Here is a 22,151-nt window from a genome sequence, read left to right on the forward strand (position 1 = left end):
GAGAACAAAGGGATTCGCTCAGAGATCAGAATACGAAGCTTCCTCTCAGCATCATGGGAGGAGATAAAATAATTCATTCTATGGTCTCTGTTCCATTAAGACTTGGTGCTTTCTTCAGTAACAGTATGTGAAATGTATGTGACTTTGAGTCCCCACTATAGAAGTGGAATTATTTTTCACTGCAGCATTTCTGAGTCTTTTTCTTGTTCTTTACTCTGAACTGTAAAATTAAGTTCATAAAGGCATTTGGCAAGGGTGGAGGAAGCTTCCATGTTACTAATGGCTAGCACTGATAAGTTGTTTTCATGTCTCTTTAACAATCTGGAAAAAAAAACCAGAGAGAGGTTCCAAGGTCAGTGATGATTCTTATGGATTTTGAACATTTAAAAACTAACATTTTTTATTTCATTGAGATATTTATTTCATGTGTTCAGCACACTTTGGTGAATGGAATACACTATAAACTTACATGGATAAAAGATGTTTCCAAGCGTGACAGAATTTCCTTGTATCCATGTAGCGATTTTTCAGTGAACAAATGTTTTTACCACATACCACATACTGCTGCTTTTAATGCACTTGGAGAAGTCACATGTATAAAAGATGGTTCAAAGAATGCTAGCATCAATGTGGTCAGTTTTCAGACCAAAATGGAATTAAACCAGGAATTAATAAGAGAAAGTTGATTGGAAAATCCCCAAGTCCATGATGTAAACAACACATGGGCAACACAAAGTTATACATGGGTCAAGAAGAAATCTCAAAAGAACTTTAAAAATATTTTGGATTAAATAAAGTAAAAATACAACTTATTAAAATCTGTGGAATTCCGTGAAAGCAGTGCTTTGAGGGAAATCTATAGCATTAATTGTATGCATATTATTAGAAAAGAAGATCTAAAATCAATAACCAAAATTTCCACCTTAGTAAACTAGTAACAGAAGAGCAAAATAAATCCAAAGTAAGTAAAATAAATAATTCAAGTCAAAATCAATGAAACTGAAAAGAGGAAATCAATGAAACCAAAAGCTGATTCTTTGTAAACATCAATAAAATCAAGAAGTCTTTGAAACATGCTATCTAAGGAAAAAGAGTGTGTATATACATTACTAATACTGGAAATGAAAGAGGGAAAGGTACCAAAGATCCCTACAGATCCCATGGGCATTAAAGGTAATAAAGAATTAGTATGAATAACACTATGCTCACAATTTGAAACTCCAGATGAAACATACCATTTCCTTGAAAGAAACAGGCTTCCAAAAGTTACACAAAGTGAAACAGATTATCTGAAAAGGTCTATACCTATTAAAGAAATTGATAAAAAAAAAATAATAACCTCCCAAAACAGAAAGCACCAGGTTCAGGGGTTGTCTAGTAAATTCTACCAAATATTTAAGGTTCCTCAAAAATTAAAAAAAAAAAAAAATACCATATGATCCAGTAATCCCACTATGGACTATTTACCCAAAAGAAATAAAAAAGCTAATTTGAAAAAGATATGTGCACTTCTATGTTTACCAAAACATTATCTACAATAGCCAAGGTATGGGAGCAACCCAAGTGTCCAACCACAGATCAACAGGTAAAAATGTGGCATATAAACACAGTATCACTCAACCATGAAACAAAAGAATGAGATCTTGCCATTTGCAACAACATGGATGGACCTAGAGGGTATCATGCTAACTGCAATGTGTCAAAGAGAAAAAGACAAATACATGATTTCACTAATATATGGAATCTAAAAAACACAAAAAACAAAACTCTATACAGTTTTTAAAGAAACAATACATACTTCCGCACCCAGTAATGCAGGAAGAGGAGGAATCTGGGAAACGACTAGTTTAACCTGTTCAATTTACAGATGAGGAATTTGAGGCTATCTTGAGGCACACCAAACTGAAATGACTTTCTAGCTAAATAGTAGTAGCAGAATTAGAGAAGATCATCTATTTGACTTTTCTCCGTGGTACATTTCTAAATATGGGAAGACTGCCAGGCATAATTCTGCAACAAGCTTCATGCATGCTTCCAGAAAATTCAGATCATGTTTCTACAGAAGTCAAATTCACAGAATCAAAGAGTGAAATGGTGTTTACCAGGGGCTGGGGAAGAAGGAAATGAGGATCAATGGTCATAAAGTTTCAGTTCAGCAAGATGAATAAGCTTGAGAGATGTACAGATGCACTGTACCTACAGTCCACCATAAGGTATTATACACTTAACAATTTGTTAAGAGGGTAGATCTCATGTTAAGTGTCCTTGCCACAATAAGGCAAAATTAAATAAAAATTCAGATCATGTTAGAAAACAGCTGGAGAGAAATAAGATGGTTTTTTTTTTTTAATTTATTTTAGAGAGAGAGAGAGAGACGGTGAGCACGTGTGTGGGGGGGGAGGGGCAGAGAGAGGGAATCTTCAAGCAGACCCCTTGCTGAGCATGGATCCCAATGCAGGGCTCAATCCCACAACCCATGAGATCATGACCTGAGTTGAAACCAAGAGTCAGATGCTTAATCGACTGAGCTGCCCAGGTGCCCCTAAGACGGTTGCTTTTATATGAAAATACAAATTATATTCTAGAGATGATTCAAGTTTCTCTCCCTTCATTAAGTGAAGCTTATCACCTGAATAACAAAGCAGCTATTTCTTTTTAATTTGTAAACTTAAAAAAGAAATTTTCTACCCCTAAAATTACAATATTGATGTGGCTATATATATAAAGAAGAGAAATTATAAAAATGACAACTGTCCAGCAAAAAACCAGAGTGATGCTGAGGGGTGAGGAGAAAAGTGGTAAAAATAAGCCCAAAATGGAAAGATGAAATAGTTATAAGAATAGTAAAATGTCAATAAAAAAGCTAGGTGATTGGTATATATAGGTGTTCACTGCAGAATTATGTCAAGTGTACCTTATGAGTGAAAACTTTTACATTAAATAAAAAAAAATCAACCAGCATGAGATCATCTAAGAACTGCAGTGCCTTCATTAAAATAACCCTGGGTAAAAGAAACTAAAGAACAGGGAGGAGCTTGACTTCTACATTTTGAATGAACATTATAGGGAAACAATTTATGGGAAAAGACACAGAAATTCAAAGCCAAAATGAACGCATGGGGATTGTACCATTTTTGCCATTCGAAAGCAAAGGAAGAAGTTAAAGTAACTGTTAAAAAAAAAAAAAGGAAATTGGGGCCCTTGGGTGGCATAGTTGACTAAGCATCCAACTCTTGGTTTCAGCTCGGGTCGTGATCTCAGGGTCATAAGAGCAAGCCCTGCGTCTGGCCCTCCCGCTCAGTGTGGAGTCTCCTTTAGAGGCTCTCTACCCCTCCCTTTGCCCCTCCTGCTCATGCTCTTTCTCTCAAATAATAAATCAATCTTTAAAAAAAAAAGGAGATTAAAGACAAAGGAGTTGAGCATCTTTCATGTTTTTTGGTTATTCTGATATTGCTTTTATGTAGTTTCCATACTGTACATACCCCCCGCCATGGCTAAAACTAAAAATTAAAATTATACCAAATGTTGGCAAGTATGTGGAGCAACTGTGACTCTCATACATCTCTGGAGGGAGTACAAATTGATAAAATTTCTTTGGAATTGTTTGGTATTATGTACTCAAGTTGTAATATCCTATGAATCATCAATCCTTCTTAAAAATCAATAGAAATATATATATATATATATATATGTATGGCCAAAAACATGTATAGAATGTTCATAGAACCACTATTTTTAATAGCTCCAAACTGAAAATCACCAATATGCCTACCAAAAGTAGAATGGAAAAAACAAAATTGAGTATATTCTTAGAACAGAATTCTATACTGCAATAATATGAACATACTGCTACATGTAATATGAATGAATCTCACAAATAATGCTGAACAAAAAAGCTAGTACAAAAGAATGTACACCATATGAGTCTACTTATATAGAGTTCAAAATCAGGCAAAATTCTATGGTGTATCATCAGGATCATGGTCCCATTGAGGAAAATGGGATAAAGACAGAGAATCAAAGGAGCTCTGTGGTATTAGTGTTCCTCTATTTCTGAACTTGGATGGTTGGTTATGTTGCTGGTTCATTCTGTGATAATTCATTGAGCTTTATACTTCTGTTTTTTAATACTTTAGGTATGATCTACTTAAAAAATTTATTAAACAAATTTTTAAATGAGCAATGAAATTTCTACAATTTTTTTCTGGAAAAGAAAAAATAGTCCTATAAAACTTGATTTAAAAATAACTTACATAATTTGAAAGATACATGCACCCCTATGTTTGTTGCAGTTGTATTTCCAATAGCCAAGACATAGAAGCAACTCAACTGCCTATCCACAGATGAATGGATTACAAAGATGTAATGTGAGTGCATGAGCGCGCACGCGCGCGCACACACACACACACACACACACACACACACACACACTGGAATATTACTCAGCCATCAAAAGGAATGGAATCTTTCCATCTTCAAGAATATGGGTAGACCCACCCAGAGGATATAACGCTAAGTAAAGTAAGTCAGAGAAAGACAAATACTGTATGATTTCACTCATGTAGAATTTAAGAAACAAAACAAATGAACAAACAAAGAAAAAAAAGGACAAACAAAAAACTAAACTCTTAAAAACAGAACAAAGTGGTGGTTGCCAGCAGGGAGGTGGGTGAGGAAATGGGTAAAATAGTTAAAGGATTAAAAGTACACTTATATTAACGAGCACTGAGTAATGTATAAAATTGTTCAATCATTACATTGTACACCTGAAACCAACACTGTATGTGAACTAACGTCAATAATAAAAACAATTACGAAGTGGGATCAAATTATTTTCCTTCTATAATTAATGAACATTTTGAAAAAGAAAAATCTTTCAGTATGAAAAATTTCACAAATTACAAAAATTTTCCACATGTTAAAAAGTATTCTTTTGGGCTCCTGGGTGACTCAGATGGTTAAGCATCTGCCTTCGGCTCAGGTCATGATCCCAGGGTCCTGGGATGGAGTCCCGCATCAGGTTCCCTGCTCAGCAGGGAGCCTGCTTCTCCCTCTGCCTCTTTCTCTCTCTCTCATGAATAAATAAATAAAATCTTTAAAAGAAAAAGTATTCTTTTATTTTTATGTCACATGGATAAAACTAGAAAACTAAATTTAAATCACCAGGATGATTTTAAAGTAACAATTTTTCTTTAAAAAAAAAAAAAAGATTTTACTTTTTCTTTAGTAATCTCTTCGCCCAACATGGGGCTCGAACCCACAACCCTGAGATCAAGAGTTGCATGTTCCACCAACTGAGCCACCCAGGCACCCCATAACAATTCCATTTTTGATATAAATTAATATCTTCTACTTTTGGGGGTTTTAAAAAATAAGCACTCACTAGATAAAATATGCCTCTTTTGTTGTATAAAATGGTATTCTTTCAATTTCAAATTTCAAGGTTTTTTGATATGTTTAATAAAGGATAAACATTGTGTCACTTTAATACACTTAATAGATAATGAAAAATAATTTGTAAGCATTAGTGAAAACAATTTAAGACACAAATTACCAGTCTGAATGCAGGTTTTTCTCCTTTCCCCTCTCAAAATAGTACCAAAATGAGTTAAAGAAAATTTTCTGAAGAAACTAAACCAGAAAGGCAAGGTGTAGGACATACAGTGAAGGTTGGGGGTGAGGGATCAATCAGACAAAAAACAGGATTGGGTGAAAGTAACATACTTAACATGGTTAAGGTCCTCCTGGTCCCCTCTCCCATTCTGTTTCCATAACACAGGATTTTACACTGGCCCTCCTCCAAACTGCCTACCTCCAAAGGCAAGAAAATCAGAGACTTTTCCCTGGAGAAACAATCTCTCTCTAGAGACTGACATTTGAAGGACTTCTAATAAACAAATTGGTTCATTAGGGGTCACCCAAAATGGCAATCACCAGTGACAAATGGAGATCTGCACTCAAAGCTTCTAACTGGCTTGGTGATATTTTATTCTTAATATAGAAAAGGAAGCCGAAATGCTCATTTGAGGAATTTGGATGAAACAGCAACTATACTTAAAGGGAGCAGAAGAGCAGGGTGTAATAAAATAGCAACAACTGCCACTCAGAAAGATCTCTTAGAAATGAAAGTAGGATAGCCTAAGTAAAAATTCAATAGATTTGATGATAAAGTCAAGGAAATTCCCAGGAAATATATTAAACAGACAAAAATGAAAACTAAAGAGAGAAAGGAAAATTAGAGGATCACTTTAAGAGGGTCTAGCATCCAAACAACAGAAGTTCAAGAAATGAGGAATAGAGACCATGGCTGGCAGAGAATTATAAAAAGAAAAACATTCAAGAAAAATTCCCATTATGGAAGGACTTGAATCTCCTGATTGAAAGGATCCACTGAAATGAAATGCCCACTTGAGCGATCACAACAAAACACCTACACCAAGACACATCATCATAAAACTTCAGGATATCAGAAAGTAAGGAAAAAAAAAAAAAAAAAAAGATCCTAAATGTTTCTAGGGGAGGAAATAGATCACAAACACAGGAAAGAGAACCAGGATGTTATAGACTTCTTAAGAGGAAAGCTGCATGCTGGAACACATTAAGAGCAATGCCCTCACAAACTTAAAACAAACAAACAAACAAACAACTTTTCAGTCTAGAATTATGTATCTAGCCAAACTATCATGAGTAAAAATAAAGACATTTTCAGATATGTGGGGTTTTAAAATTACTGGAGGATACGCTTTAGTATGATGAGGGAATAAATCAAGCAAAGGAACTAGTTCGGATTTAAGAAAAAGGGATTTAATATTGAAGGAATTCCCAAGATTGATATACTGTAAATGGAATTAGTCTCTTAATTTATTTTTCAGGCTGTTCATTATCAGTGTATAGAAAAGTACCATTTGATTTTAAATAAGATCCATGTATTATTTTGATAAAAGGTATATAAATCAAAAGGAGGAGAAATATATTGCAATTCTCCAGAGCTCAAACTTAATCAGAATGGAGATAAACTAGATTTAAACATTTTACATTATTCAAACAATCAGATTCTGAATTCCAAATTTTAAATCTGCTTACATTTCATATTGTTCAGTATACTATACTACAAGAATGAAGGTAAATTTCCATATATCTTCCTATCTTCGTGCAATTTTCTTATTGCTAACAGAGTTGGCTTTAGTCTTAAAAAAAAAAAAAAAATCATACCCTGTTACTTATTCCATTCTCATCTCTGTTGAGAAAGAAATCTCAACGGGGAATTATCTTTGCAGCTATCTGATTTCCTACACTCTCTTCTTCACACATATGTTTTGCCAGATTCTGCCAGTATTCTTGCTAAGCAAAACTCCGCATCACTGGAGATGTCTGAATGAGGTTCTACAGTTCAGCCTTCACTGGGAGGATGAATGGTAAGAATTTAATGGATTGTTTTCCTTCTCTTGATTCTGCTATTCTAAGATCATAGTAACTAAAGATACCAGAAGACATTTGGAAGGTTTAGAGTTAAATATAAAATAACAAAATCAACAACAAAACAAAAACAGTAAAATGAAAACTTCTGGCTCAATAATTACATCTAGACAAAGTGGCTCTGCTATAAGCCTAAGAATGTGCAATTTGAATGTGAGGAAAAAGTGCTAAGAAAAAGTTATAAAATTACTTTTAGAATTCCAATTATCTATACAAATTCCAGACCAGAACTCTAGAAAAGACTGAATTTGCGAGGCTTCTTTCCTTCCATTTGTCTATCAATCAAATACTTACTGAATTGCTATTACATTCCAAACAATATGCCAGGCACTGAGGACACAAAAATGAAAATCAATATTCAATCCCTGCTTTCAATGATCTCACCATCTAGGGTGGTAATATGTAATATGTAAGGTGGTAGAGAGTACCTATGGCACCCCAGGTCAGAGGCAGGCTAGTGAGGAAGATGTCAGGAAAGGAAGAGGTAATCCCTGAGTTGAATCTTAAGGATGAATAGAAAGTAGAGATTATCTATTACACATTAAGTACTGTGCTAGGTGTTCAGGCTACAAAGATTACTCAGACAAAGTCTACACATAGGTCAGCAGGAGAAAACCATATAAAAACTATTTTCAAGATTATTTATTTCAGAGAGAGAGAGCAAGCAAGCAAGCCTGTGCATAGGTGGGAGGAGGGGCAGAGGGAGAGAATCCCAAGCAGACTCACCGCTGAGTGCAGAGCCTGTCGTGGGGCTTGATCCCACAACCCATGAGATCATGAACTGAGCCAAAACCAAGAGTTGGACACCTAACTGACTGAGCCACCCAGGCACCCCTAAAAACTATTTACAAAACAGTAAGATTAATGTTATATCTCTTCAACAAATGGTGTTGGGAAAACTGGACAGCCACATGCAGAAGAATGAAACTGGACCACTTTCTTACACCATACACAAAAATAAATTCCAAGCGGGTGAAAGACCTAAATATAAGACAGGAAACCATCAAAAAATCCTAGGGGAGAAAACAGGCAGCAAACTCTTTGACCTTGGCTGCAGCAAATTCTTACTAGACACGTCTCTGGAAGCAAGGGAAACAAAACAAAAATGAAATATTGGTGGGACCTTACCAAGATAAAAAGCTTCTGCACAGTGAAGGAAACAACAAAACTAAAGGGTAACCAACAGAATGGAGGAAGGTAGTTGCAAATGACATACTGAATAAAGGGCTAGTATCCAGAATCTAAGGAACTCATCAAAATCAACACCCAAAAAATAAATAATCCAGTTAAGAAACGGGCAGAGGACATGAACAGACACTTCTCCAAATAAGACATAAACATGGCTAACAGACACATGAAAAAGTGCTCAACATCACTCAGCATCAGAAAAATACAAATAAAAACCACAATGAGACACTACCTCACACCTGTCCGAATGGCTAAAATTGTAACTCAGAAAACAACAGATGTTGGCGAGGACATGGAGAAAGGGGAACACTTTTGCACTTCTGCTGGGAACGCAAACTGGTGCAGCCACTTTGGAAAACAGTGTGGAGGCTCCTCAAAAAGTTAAAAATAGAGCTACTCTCTGACCCAGCAACTGCACTATTAGGTATTTATCCAAAGGATACAAAATGCTGATTCAAAGGGGCACATGCACCCCAGTGTTTATAGCAGCACTATCAACAATAGCCAAATTATGGCAAGAGCCCAAATGTCCATCGACAGATGAATGGATAAAGAAGATGTGGTACATATATACTATGGAATACTACTCAGCCATCAAAGAATGAAATCTTGCCATTTGCAATGACGTGGATAGAACTAGATTGTACCACACTAAGCAAAGTAAGTTAGTCAAACAGATGAACATAGGGGAAGGGAAGGAAAAAATAAGATAAAAACAGAGACAGAGGCAAGCCATAAAAAGACTCCTAACTGTAGAGAACAAACTGAGGGTTACTGGAAGGGAAGTAGGGGATGGGCTAAATGGTGATGGGTATTAAGGAGGGTACTTGTTGGGATGAGCACTGGGTATTATAAATAAGTGATGAATCACTAAATTCTACTCCTGAAACCAATACTACACTATCTGTTAACTAACTTGAATTTAAATTTAGAAAAATAATAAAATATTGAGAACTTCCAAAAAAAAAAAGTTACAAGACAGGTTACAAAAATACAGAAGACTGAACTCGATGGGGAAGGGGAACACAGCATAGGAGGCAGCACACAAAAGCTACTATGTGAGCTGAGTCACAAAGGGTTTCCAGATATTCAGCAGGCCGGCACCCCAGGGAGAGGGCATTCTAGGCAGGGAGAATAGTATGAACATCAGAACCGAAGGTACAAAAGTGTGACCTGAAAGAGTCTAACTTGATTAGGAATCTGTATGTGGCTTATCTGGGCTGACACCGCAATGTAAGCTATGAAGCACATGGTGGAGAGGAAAATACAGTGAGAAAGGTAGTAAGAAACCATGTTATGAATAGAAAAGGAAGATGCTGGTGTTCTTGTATGGTGACTAAACCTTCATACTTCTTTCTTTCTGAAAAACATTGCTTATTTTTCTATTTGAATGTTAAGGATTTTTCTTATTCACCTGTGAGAACACTGGATACACTAAATACAGCAACTTTTGCATTGCAAATACTGTTTTTTAAACTTCAGTTTTAAGTTTTATTCATCTTTAATTTACAGAAGTTTGATATACTCAAAATCATTGCTTTTTTTTCTTCTTTTGTTGATCCAACGTTTTCATAGTGGGAAAATTCAGCTGGAAGGTTACTGCAAGAAACGTAAAAGAACTAATAAGGCAAGGTACAAGTGGGGGTGGGGGAGGAGAAGTAAGGTAGATGGAGGATACCTCTAGGAGACGGGACTACGTATATGTCCGAGGAGAGAAACACAGAGAGAAAGTCACTAGCCAGAAGGCAGGATGTCTCCAAAGACAACTTCTTGACAAAAGAGCCTAAGATGAGTCAGTTGAAGATACAGAGGGAATACTAGAAAAATAGAGACAAGCTCCAAGGGAGACAAAGTCCAAAAGGCATCAACAGGACTTTCCACATTTGCTCTCTCAGGATTAGAGTTATAGTTTCTACTTTCTACAGATGTATAAAATCCTGAGTTTCTCTTGCTTGATTAAATCCATTAAAAAGTATGTTTGGTTGTTTTGGAGCCCATCGTGGGGCCTGAACTCCTGACTCTGAGATCAAGACCTGAGCTGAGATCAAGAGTCAGATACTTAACCAACTGAGCTACCCTGGAGCCCAGAAAGTCAGTTTTAAACTTGACAGCATTATAGTGAATCTTAGCAATATCTATGACTTTGATGGCTTCATGAAAATGCCAATCACCAAACTAAATTCCATCCTAATTCCACACGATTCAAATGATTCACATTCATTTTCCAATTCATTCCTCCTCCCGTCTCCCAGAAACTTCTAAGGTTTCTCTTTAGTAAATCTACTTTTTGCTCCAAATTCTATCGTCAGCAAGAAAATTAACCTAATAGAACAAATTAAAAGATCACCTTTTGGTTGTTTCAACTTCTACTTTTTTGGCTTTTAAGAGATTACGATGGCCTGACCTTGGCATAAGCTTTTGGACATATTCACAAAATTGATAAAAAAAAAAAACAGTGAATAAAAACACAGATATCTAATCTTATTGATTTACATGTAAAAGTAAGATAATCTAAATTCACTCTGGCTATGGAAAAGAGATTACTCACCTGCGACCACATTCTGAATATTTACCAATATTTTTTAATATTAAGGCAGCTGTTAGTCGGATGTGTTTAGTTATTGGTCCCTCTTTTTCATCCTTAAAAAGAAAGGAAAAGAAAAGAATAAAGATCTAAATCATACAGTGCTCACACCTTTGCAGATAAGGCTTTCAAGGCTTGCTTACTGTAAAATCTCGAAAGACAAGGTTTCTTGATCCTCTCCTAAGAGCCATCAGAGCAGCACTGGGATGATTCACAATGGCCTTCTGTGCTCTAGGAGTTGAGCTTGTGCCCCCTAGAGCAGGCTGCCTAAATTGAGGAGAAAGTGAGAGAGACAGATTGTTAACATGATGCTACAGAAAGGCTGACAAGGATGACCAACCTGCCAGGCCCTAGGGTGGTTACTTCACAATAAATAAAAGCTCCCATGACCCAGCATTAATGTTTACTTTGTGTCAGCCCAGCCAAAGGGGCTCTTAGTATCAGGGTGAAGCTTCAAGTCTTTTATTTTCCAATCTAACAATTTTAAAGCAAACAAGAGCTGTTCTAGTGTAGTCCATCTTTAAAGTTACTGTGTCAGTAAACATGCAATCAAAATCAATACAACATTGTATCAAAGCTCTGGAGTTCACATCTTTGAATGTAATGTGAAGATTTTACCAAAGAAGAAAATAGTCTACAATTTGAGTTGCAAGTTAGTTTTGCTAAACAGTATCTAAGAGTAAAATAGTATTACCTAAGAATGTGTTGATACAGGGATAGGTCATCCAGGAAAAGATAACCAACGTGATAGTAACAAGAAATTATGCCAACCACTGTATTTCAAACTATTACTTTGTTACATCATCTTATTTTTCATCATTATGTGATAATATCAATCAATCCTTTCAGTATATTTTTACTGTCCTTTATGAAAGATACAGAACGGAGGGAGTGCAGAGACAGATTTTATATAAAAGATTCAAACTATGCTAGATTTCCTTGGTCAAGGAGAAAAACTGCATCAATACCCATTGCATTCTCATGAGGCAATGGTGGGAAGAGCAATGACTCGCACATGAGGAAATGCAGTCTATTTCTCACACTCTAACTACCTGTGTGAGTTTGAAAATTTCCATTTGCCCCTCTGTGGCTCCAGGTTTCGCGTCTGTAACGTGGGGCGATTTCTGGCACTTTTAAATATAAGTAAAACTAATTATGAATGTAAAGCAATCTTAAAATTGTAAGCCACTTTACATCCATATCTAGATATATTTCTACAGATACGATTATCTATATATTGATACAACTGTTATTGGATGTTAGGTATAAGTGACAAAGATTTTTTATTTGATTGAAATTGATATCCCAAATATCTTTTCCTCCAAATTTAAGCGAAACCAAGTACACTCCAACATATTCTTATACACTACATAATATATACAAATTAAGTACAGTGAAAATTATAGAAAAATACATTTGGCAGAAAAATGACTTTCTCTGCCTTTAGGGTACAATCCAAACTCATGACTATGGCTAATGAGACTCTTGGCTAATCAGTCCTCATTCTTTGAGTCTCAGTTTGGATGCACTTTCTATCAGAAAGCCTTCCCTGGTCTCCTACATTGGTTGACATGGGCCCTCACAGTGTCTTGAGCATGTCCTCATTTTAGTAGTGATTACACGAGATAGTAAGAATTACTTATATCTCTCATTTGATCTCTAGACATTGAACAGCAAAACATACCTTGGTCACAAATACCTCATACCATACTTTAGTGCCTAGCACATAGTAGATGCTCATTAAATAGTAATGGAATGAATGAAGTGTGTAAGCAGCTTGTGTTCCCATACTTCTGGTTCTTCTAGAATTTCAGTTCTGTGCAGTTATAGACTAGATCTTGTTCTTAGACTTCTCTATCTCTGGCACAATGCCAAGGACACAGCACTATCTCAATAATGGTGACAAATTAATATTTCTTCACATTTTGAGAGGTAAGCATATTATTATGTTACAGAATCTACAACTAAAGGTCTCAGTTAGAAACAGAATAGGAGATAAAAACTGTGTAAATCTAAATAAGGCTCTTACAGGAATCTACACCCAACTAGAACTTGACTATATGCCTTACAAGTATGTGGCTCATGAAATAACAGGTAAATGAATAACGATACAGTAAATGTAGTATGTATACAATTCTCACATGACACCCTGGCCTGTCCTCACAGGAGTAGTTATAGGAAGAAATCTCTTTGCCATTATCAAATACATACTCAATTACTCTCTCAAAGGACAAAGAACCATATATACATTTTCAGTTTACAAAGCATTTCTCAAATATCATCTGTCACTACTTCTAATGACTTGTCTACAAATTAGAATCAAAACATTACAGCTACAAAGTCCTAACAGACTATGAGTTCTAGCCAGAATGAAAAGTTATGCTTGGAGAATTTAAGCAGTTTGAACAGGGTCACATAGCTGGTTAATGGTAGAGCTCAACTGGAATCTAGGTCTCGGTCTCCCAATATGTTAAGCTGTCTTTCACTGGTACTATGTTTTGCCTAGTTTCCTGACTTTTCTTTTTTATGTGCAACGGGAAGTAAACTCATGGTCCTTACTTGGTAGAAGATTTTTGACTTCCTGCTTGTCCTGGTTCATCTTGTTTTAATCCTGCAAGCAGGGCATCTTTTGAACAGTGCTTATCCTTTTTGAGAAAGAGGAAGTAAAAGAATATGCATCAAGATCTTTAATGCAACCAGGTGAGTTACTGACCAAATAGTATGAAGAAAGTATATACCTGTAAGTGGGTAATAAAGGAAAACCTCTGTCGCTGAAAAGGCTCACAACCTTCCCAAAGACATTGCCCTGGATATACATCTTTGCCTCCATGTTCAGTTGCTGCATGGTAGAAAACCTGTGAGGGTGTCTGAAACCATCTACAAAAAATAAAAGTAGTAGAAATTTTCTGGCAGATTTGCATATATTCTTTAAATCAGAACACTTGCTCTCCTAATACAAAAGCCCCAGATCAATATACAAAAATACTAAGCATAATAGTGTAGGCAAATCTCACATTCATTTTATTTCAAGGAATATTTTGAAATTATTTTAAAAATTTGTTTATATTTCTAAATCAAATCATTCAACTATACTGAAGACTTTTGGTAATTTAAGTTTATTATGTTTCATTCTCAATTCCCTACCTTCAATGAAAGTCAGCTAAGAATCTCTTGAAAGTAATATGTCATTTTAAAACACGATAGAAAACTACTTTACAAACAAATACCATATTCTCTTATACTTTTAGAAGCTGCTTAAACATTTGCTAGACCTCATATTACATATAATAAATTCTAGCATATTAGATCCAACAATCTAAATGCTACAAATTTGGTAAGTCTGGCTTTTTAGTTGAATTCACATTATTTGTCCATGTTTAAGAAGCCACAGCCCTCATTTCTCTAACATCATACCCTACTCATTCACATACTTGGCGGCTTAACAATGTACAAATGTCTGAGTGGGTACATGGCCAAGGACACAACCTAAAAAAGTCAGATACTATTTTCCCTTATTAATTAGAATATATGGCAATGAAAGAGAATACTGGATTCCAGACAGCAAAAGGTTTCAATTATTAATTAGCGACTCAAATATTTGCATAATCAATATCCTTAAAGTTTACGGCAGAGCTCTCTTAGGACTTGAGTTTTTTTGGATGTCATAAAAGTACGTCTATATTTAAGCCAGGTGTTGATGTGCAGTATATATGATAGAATTTTTAAAATAAATTTTAATCAAGAGTAATTGAATACTGAATTATAAAAGACAATGTCAGAAATCATTATATCATTCATATTCACTTATACAAATACATACAAAAGGTTTATTGTGAAGCTGTCATGGCTTGGAAAAATTCATATTGTTACAATGTCCAAACTTCCCAAAGAAATCTACAGATTCGGGTGCCTGGGTGGCTCAGCTGTTAAGCATCTGCCTTCGGCTCAGGTCATGATCCCAGGGTCCTGGGATGGAGTCCCACATTGGGCTCCCTGCTCAGCGGGAAGCCTGCTTCTCCCTCTCCCACTCCCCCTGCTTGTGTTCCTGCTCTTGCTGTCTCTCTCTGTCAAATAAATAAATAAAATCTTTAAAAAGAAAAAAAAGAAATCTACAGATTCAATACACACCCTATCAAAATTCTAATGGCATTTTTTGCAGAGAAAGAACAATCTTAAAGTTTATATGGAAACGCAGAAGATTCAGAATAGCCAAAGAATCTTAAGAACAACAAACCTAGAGGCATCATGCTGCCTGATTTCAAATTATATTACAAAGCTGCAGTAATTAAAACGGTACAGTACTGGCATAAAGACAGATACATACAGATCAGTGGAACAGTATAGAGCCCAGACATAAACCCACACATATATGATTGATTAATTTATAACAGAGGAGCCAGGAATATATGATGGGGAAAAGGGAAAGGACAGTCTCTTCAATAAATAGTTTTGGGGAAACTGGACAGACACATGCAAAAGAATGAAACTGAACAACTATCTTACACCATACACAAAAATTAACTCAAAATAGATGAAAGACTTGAATGTAGGACCTGAAACTATAAAATTCCTAGGAGAAAACAGAGGTGTTAAGCTCTTTGCTTTCAATCTTAGCAATGATTTTTTTTAATTTGATTTGAAAGCAAAGGCAACAAAAGCAAAAATAAACAAGTGAGACTATATCAAACTAAAAGCTTCTGCACAACAAAAGGAAAAAGCAACCTCGTGAATGGGAGAAAGTATTTGCAAATCATGTATCTAATATGGGATCAATATCCAAAATATATGAAGAACTCATACAACTCAATAGCAAAAAATAAGCAACCCAATTAAAAAAAGGCAGAGAATTTGAGTATTTTTTCCAAAGAAGACATACGGATGGGCAACAGATATATGAAAAGATGCTCAACACTACTCATCATCAGGGAAATGCAAATCAAAACCACAATAAGATATCATCTCATACCTGTCAGAATGGCTATTAAAAAAAAAAAAAGACAAGAAACTGACCACTGCTGGTGAAGATGTGGAGAAAAGGGAACATTCATGCACTGTTGGTGGGAATGCAAACTGGTATAGCCACTATGGAGAACAGTATGGAAGTTCTTCAGGAAATTAAAAATAGAACTACCATATGATCCAGTAATTATATCTTTGGGTATTTATCTGAAGAAAATGAAAACACTAATTAGAAAAGATATATACCCCCTATATTAATTGCAGCCTTATTTACAAAAGCCAAGACATGGAAGCAACCTAATGTCCACTGATAGATGAATGGATAAAAACGCTGTGTTCAATGGAATATTACTCAGCCATAAAAAAAAAAAATAAAATCTTGCCATTTGCAACATCATGGATGGACCTAGAGGGTATTATGCCAAGTGAAATAAGTCAGAGAAAGACAAATACCATATAATCTCACTTATACATGAAATCTACAAAAAAACAAACTAAGCCCATAGATAAAGAGAAGAGACTGGTGGTTGTCAGGTGGGGGATGGTGGGTGGACAAAGGAGTAAAGGGGACAAAAGATATAAACTTCTAGTTGTAAAATAAGTCATGAGATGTAAGAAAAAGAAGAGCTTATTTTGTAATTAAAATTAGTAAGTACACTTTTAGTTTTGGAATCTCTTAATTTTCAGTACAAACAATGCTATTTCATTAATATGAAATAAATATGACTGGAGCTCTAATAACTGTCACAAGGAGGCATTTTTTGTGTTTTTAATATCTTACCTAAATATTATAATTATTAATTGAAAGGTAAAGCTGTTTGCACACGCACACACCAAAATCCAAATGTACTACTACTAGTCACTAGTCAAAATGATACCTGAATTCTAAAATATCCCACAGTACGTTAAATGAATCAAGTTTATTTACAACACACAAAATTGATGAATTTACCAGTCACAAGAGAAAGGGATGAAATTAGTGCTTCTTTAAATCAAATTACTAAATATATTGAAACTGTATATATGTATGTTTTAAGATCACAGAGATTTTTTTTAGAATATACCTTTTTTTTTTTTTAAAGATTTTATTTATTTATACGAGAGAAAGAGAAGTGAGAGCAGGAACACAAGCAGGGGGAGTGGGAGAGGGAGAAGCAATCTTTCCGCTGAGCAGGGAGCCCGCTATGGGGCTTGATCCCAGGACTCTGGGGACTCTGGGATCATGACCTGAGCCGAAGGCAGACACTTAACGACTGAGCCAACCCAGCTGTGATCCCAGATCACAGGGATTTTCAAGCGTTCATCACTTTACCTGCCCAGCACAGAGTCTATTATTTCCCTCTTATCTACTACCTTTCCCCTCTACCCTGAGTCTGTTTACTATTTGTCTAACTACTCAAGTCATACAAACCATTCAAGTTCTAGTATAACTATGAATGGAGCTGGTTGTAATGATCATATAAAAGTAGAAAATAGTTTCCAAATACCTAAATGGAGTATCTGGATTTTTAAAGCTTAAATGCAATTCCAATGCAAAACAGATACTGAGTTTGCAGAATGTTATTGATTTTTCTGGAATGGGATAGGGGAAGAGAAGAGGTGGGATGCCACTACTGTATACTTGTATGTCTAGAACAATTTTCCTTATTACTACTACCTTTCCATCAATAATCTACCCCTGCCACCCAAAATAACAAACACGTTCATTTAAAGAAACCAGAAAAATTGAAGAGTATCTAAATGAAAATAAAAATTCCCTGTGACCCAAACTGTTAACATTTTCGTGTATTTCCTTTAAGCTGTGTGCCTCCCCACCCCGTGTGTGTGTGTGTGTGTGTGTGTGTGTGTGTGTGTGTGTGTGTGTGTGTGTTTACACAAAACTGGGACTGTTACTCATAAAATTTGATACACTGCTGCCATAGTAAGGCTATATGGTGCAATTAAAAGAATGCCCTTCACTAAGATACTTTACTGTTATCTGCTGAAAAAACATTGTAATAAATACACAATCTCTGACATGTCCAATGTGAATGGCACACCCCTCCCCTCCAGCCGCTGATGTGCACAACCACAGGCAGAAGCACGGGACAAGTAACATTTCTGAAACTCATTTTACTTACTGGTAATCTACCTTTCAGGGTGGTTGTGAGGCTTAAATTTAATGATACGTGTAAAGCCATTTGGCAAACATCAGGCCAATGATAACTGAGAGCTACTACCATGATCAGTAGTAGTAGTAACAGCAGTCATAACGGTGGCACTAGCAATCTCTGTCTTTTCACCTGGTCTGTCCTACTAATCACCTACCCTAAGACTTTTCCCACAACTACTCCAAACTTGCCAAGCCTTGTTCAACAGTCTACCTCCAAGTGAATGCTCTCGATTATCAAGGGATTCTCATCATTACAACTTATTTTATTAATTTCTGCTCCTGAAAACACTCCCCACAAAACTGCTCCAAACTTTACCACCTTTTGTTAAACACTAAACTTCAATCTGATTGTTTCAGAGTCTGTCTTCCCCTATATAGTGTGAGTCTGTAAATTTAGGGATATTTCCTTATTGTTATGCGTCTGAAAAAAAAAGGCTTATTCCTGAAAAAATTTAAGTTTATTCTATTAGAGCTGCCCTAACTTCCTTTTTCTCTGTATTAAATTTTCTGTCATTACTCATAGTTCCCCCTTCTCTTGGATCTTGGCTGGAAGTAGTCACTATTTCCAGGGTGAATTCTTTCACTTATATTCTGGAATCTGTTACATACCTTCGTAAACTACCTCTTCCTTTGCATCTTCTATCTTTTCCTTTCTACCGAAGCCTATACTTAAGTATAGCAATATACATGCTACTCCAACTAAAAACAACAGAAACAACACTTTTCCTTTGATCTCAATACTGTCACAAAAGGGAGGAACTAGATTTACAATATCTGGCAAAGCAATGATAAATTTAACCAGTATTTAATACATTTATTACAGTAACTATATCTGACAATTTTTTCTCTATCATTGGCCATCTTTCAAAGGAACATATTATTTTCAATTACAACATCAATACAATTTATAATGGCTAGTCCCCTGCTCTTTACATGAATAGTTGCAGCTAAAGCTCAGGATTAGCTTTTATTCCTTTATTTAAATCCCCTTCGCCAAATTCTTTTTTCTTTCAGCTGTTTGTTTCAACTGAACAAATTATTTGCATAAAGTTACTAGGTGCAAGTTTGTGGATTCTAGTTACCCTAAGCAGCTGCTTAAGGCTACAACATTTTCCACTTGAAAATAAAGCCATATATATAGCATTACTTTATTGGTGTTAATTATACAATGGTTATTACTATCACTTTTCCTACAGTCAATCAATTTCTTTGGCAACATAAACACATAAATAAATGAAGTAAATAAAGCACTTTTCCTACCACCTTAAAGATTTTATTATGTAAAAGCCTGCAATCTATGTAGGTTATATATATTAATAATACATATTATGATATTTTAATAATTCACCATATTTAAAAGAACAATTTAGAAACAAACATCTGCGGCTATAAAGCTATGATTGTTTCCTTTGTTTTTAAAACATAAATAAAAGGGTTGAAAATGGCACTTTAGTTCAGATAGTTTCATTTAAAGTTTTCTTAGTTGTTTAAGTTCTTGGCAGGCTGTTTTTCTTTAATGACCAAAAAGGATTCCATGTCCCTCCTGCTGCAAAAACATTTAATTTGACTTAAAACACATGGGATATATTTTTTAACAGGAAAATTCTAGTTTAAAAATAAGATGTGCATTTAAATGTTAATAAATGCACTTAAATGATAGGACTATACATCAAAAAACTGCAAAAACAGCTTTTAAAACAGTTATATTGTTAATTTAGAACAATAAACTTTTACTTCAACCCTTGACATTTAATTGCTTTACACAGATAACATTCTCTGGCCGAAGAAATACCAGAGGTATGCATTATTTTATATTCAAATGAGATTTAGTAACAAGCTGATAAAATTTGGGGGGAAAAGCCCAAGCCAACACTGATGCTGGCAGACTTACCCAATTTTATTACATATCTAATTGTAGAAGTCCAAAATGGAAAACAAAACAAAAAGACAGTAACTTCATTATTAAAAGAAATTAATTTATTGCCTTTACACAGGATTAAAAATTACAAGTGCAAACTGGACAGGACTTGCAAAACGACATGCTGCGGCTGCGACAGCCCTGTCTGCCATCATTAGTCCAGATTCAAAGCCACAGGTAAGAGCAACTGATTGACTGGCTTAGCTGCCGAAGGTAACGGGGCAGTAAGCAAGTATTTGGGCTTTTTCTTTTTTTTTGGCTTTTGTAGAGAGAGGTATGTCCTGCCTTCTAGTAAGACTCAAATTATGAGAAATATCTCAAACATAGGAAGGGAGTTTGGATGGAAGATAGTCAAAACCAAATGTCTTTGGCTCTATCTCCTTTCCTTCTAATAATTAATAATATTGATAATATTATAATATAAATAATACTAGTAGTAGTAATAATAATTACTAGAGGAAAGGACTTCTGTTTTTGCTTTTGATCCTCTAGCCCCAGTTCCTACTAACCTACTGGTCTGTGAAGCAGTCACATATTTTACACAGCAAAGTAGGAAATATATTCTCGGGAACCTTGCTTAAATAAATATGTTTTCAAAATCTGTACCCTCCACCAAAATTTTAGTTGCATCTGAAAGCAGTATAGAAGTACATATGCACAATTTAGGCATTTCAATAGATATGTTATACTTAATTAACTAAAATAAGCTTTGAGATAAAATAAAAATGAATTATGATGTGTGTATTTGTCTGTAAATTTGAGACTGGATACTCACCCGGACTCCTTGAAAGATAGGGCAGTGTATCACTTCACACTGTTCCTGACAAAGCTACTCACAGCATAAAGTTTACCTCCCTACCTGAACTTCTGTTCGCTCATTACTTACTCTGTATTTGGTATATTTACAAACATCATCTTATTTGATTTCTATGATGGCTCTTTGTTAAAGGTAAAACTAACCCCACTTTACTGCTAAGGAAAACAAGCTTTCAAACAAGTAACTTTCCAGAGCATACAACTATGTGGTGGCAAGAGCTGGGGTTTGAAACCAGATATGTCCTAAAGACCTAATTTTTATCCTACTCTACTATAATACTTGATTGTTTACTTAGATAATATGCGTAAGTTTATGCCTAGGTAAAAACTGAAGTATACTTTTATACACAGTATCTATGATGCTATAAATTTTTCCTTATTTTTAATGCTGGCAAATTCTGAAAGCATAGTAGGTTTAAGAAGTTAGCATTGGTACATAATTTTCTTATTCTGTGCACAATTTCTAAGGAATAAAGTTTATTAGTAAACTGCAGGCTAGATTTTCACCTTAGTAAATTCTATTCCCAAATATTTTAAATAACTCTAAAAAGGACTTCAACATGATTTGGCAAATTTGTCTCATGGTATATAACCTTTTGGTTTTGGGCACCATCTTTAAATACTCTTTGGTATCCAGTGTTTGGAAGAATGAAGTAAAAAGTTCTCCCATCAGCTGTGGAAGGAATTAGGGCTTTTCCTAATAATATATTTTTATGCATTATTAGTTAAGACCCACGGAATATACCTTAAGCTAATGCTACCAAAAAGTATTACATAATGTTAATCTCAGATTTATAAAGGCTTATTAGTTCAAACTTTAAGTATAATAATACTAACAAAATACCCATTGATTCTATAGCTTTTACATAAAATCTTTTATAAATGTAGAAACAGCAAGGTGATGGGCTGTTCACAGTTGAAAAGATAAGATGCCAACAGGCTAGGTCAGCAAAGAACTGTTGACTATAGAATCAAGCCAATCTTTATTAACTTAACTCACTCAACAAATATTAATTAAAAGCCCTTTATGTGCCAGACATTGTACTAATATGAAAAAA

The 22,151-nt window shown here is 35.1% G+C and overlaps 1 protein-coding gene across 5 annotated transcripts in view; it reads right to left on the reverse strand.

The window, feature by feature from the left end:
- Positions 1-22,151, reverse strand: part of ARID2 (AT-rich interaction domain 2) — a 217,209-nt gene that overhangs the window by 58,207 nt on the left and 136,851 nt on the right. For 4 of the 5 annotated variants that reach the window (XR_012375101.1, XR_012375102.1, XM_025882865.2 and 1 more), the window contains 5 exons: positions 13,987-14,125; positions 13,808-13,893; positions 11,392-11,515; positions 11,213-11,304; positions 1-321 (listed from right to left, as the gene is read on the reverse strand). The exon at positions 1-321 is cut by the window's left edge. Coding sequence is in view for 2 of the 5 variants with exons in the window: in XM_025882865.2 (XP_025738650.1) it covers positions 177-321; positions 11,213-11,304; positions 11,392-11,515; positions 13,808-13,893; positions 13,987-14,125 (586 nt within the window). In the remaining 3 variants the exon portion in view is untranslated. Of the gene's footprint in view, positions 322-10,078; positions 10,264-11,212; positions 11,305-11,391; positions 11,516-13,807; positions 13,894-13,986; positions 14,126-22,151 lie in introns of all 5 variants that reach the window. The other variant, XR_012375103.1, reaches the window with a different exon arrangement.

Source organism: Callorhinus ursinus, unplaced genomic scaffold (genome assembly GCF_003265705.2).
Source record: "Callorhinus ursinus isolate GAN/ISIS: 27379988/994484 unplaced genomic scaffold, GSC_fseal_2.0 scaffold44, whole genome shotgun sequence".
Classification (NCBI taxonomy): domain Eukaryota; kingdom Metazoa; phylum Chordata; class Mammalia; order Carnivora; family Otariidae; genus Callorhinus; species Callorhinus ursinus.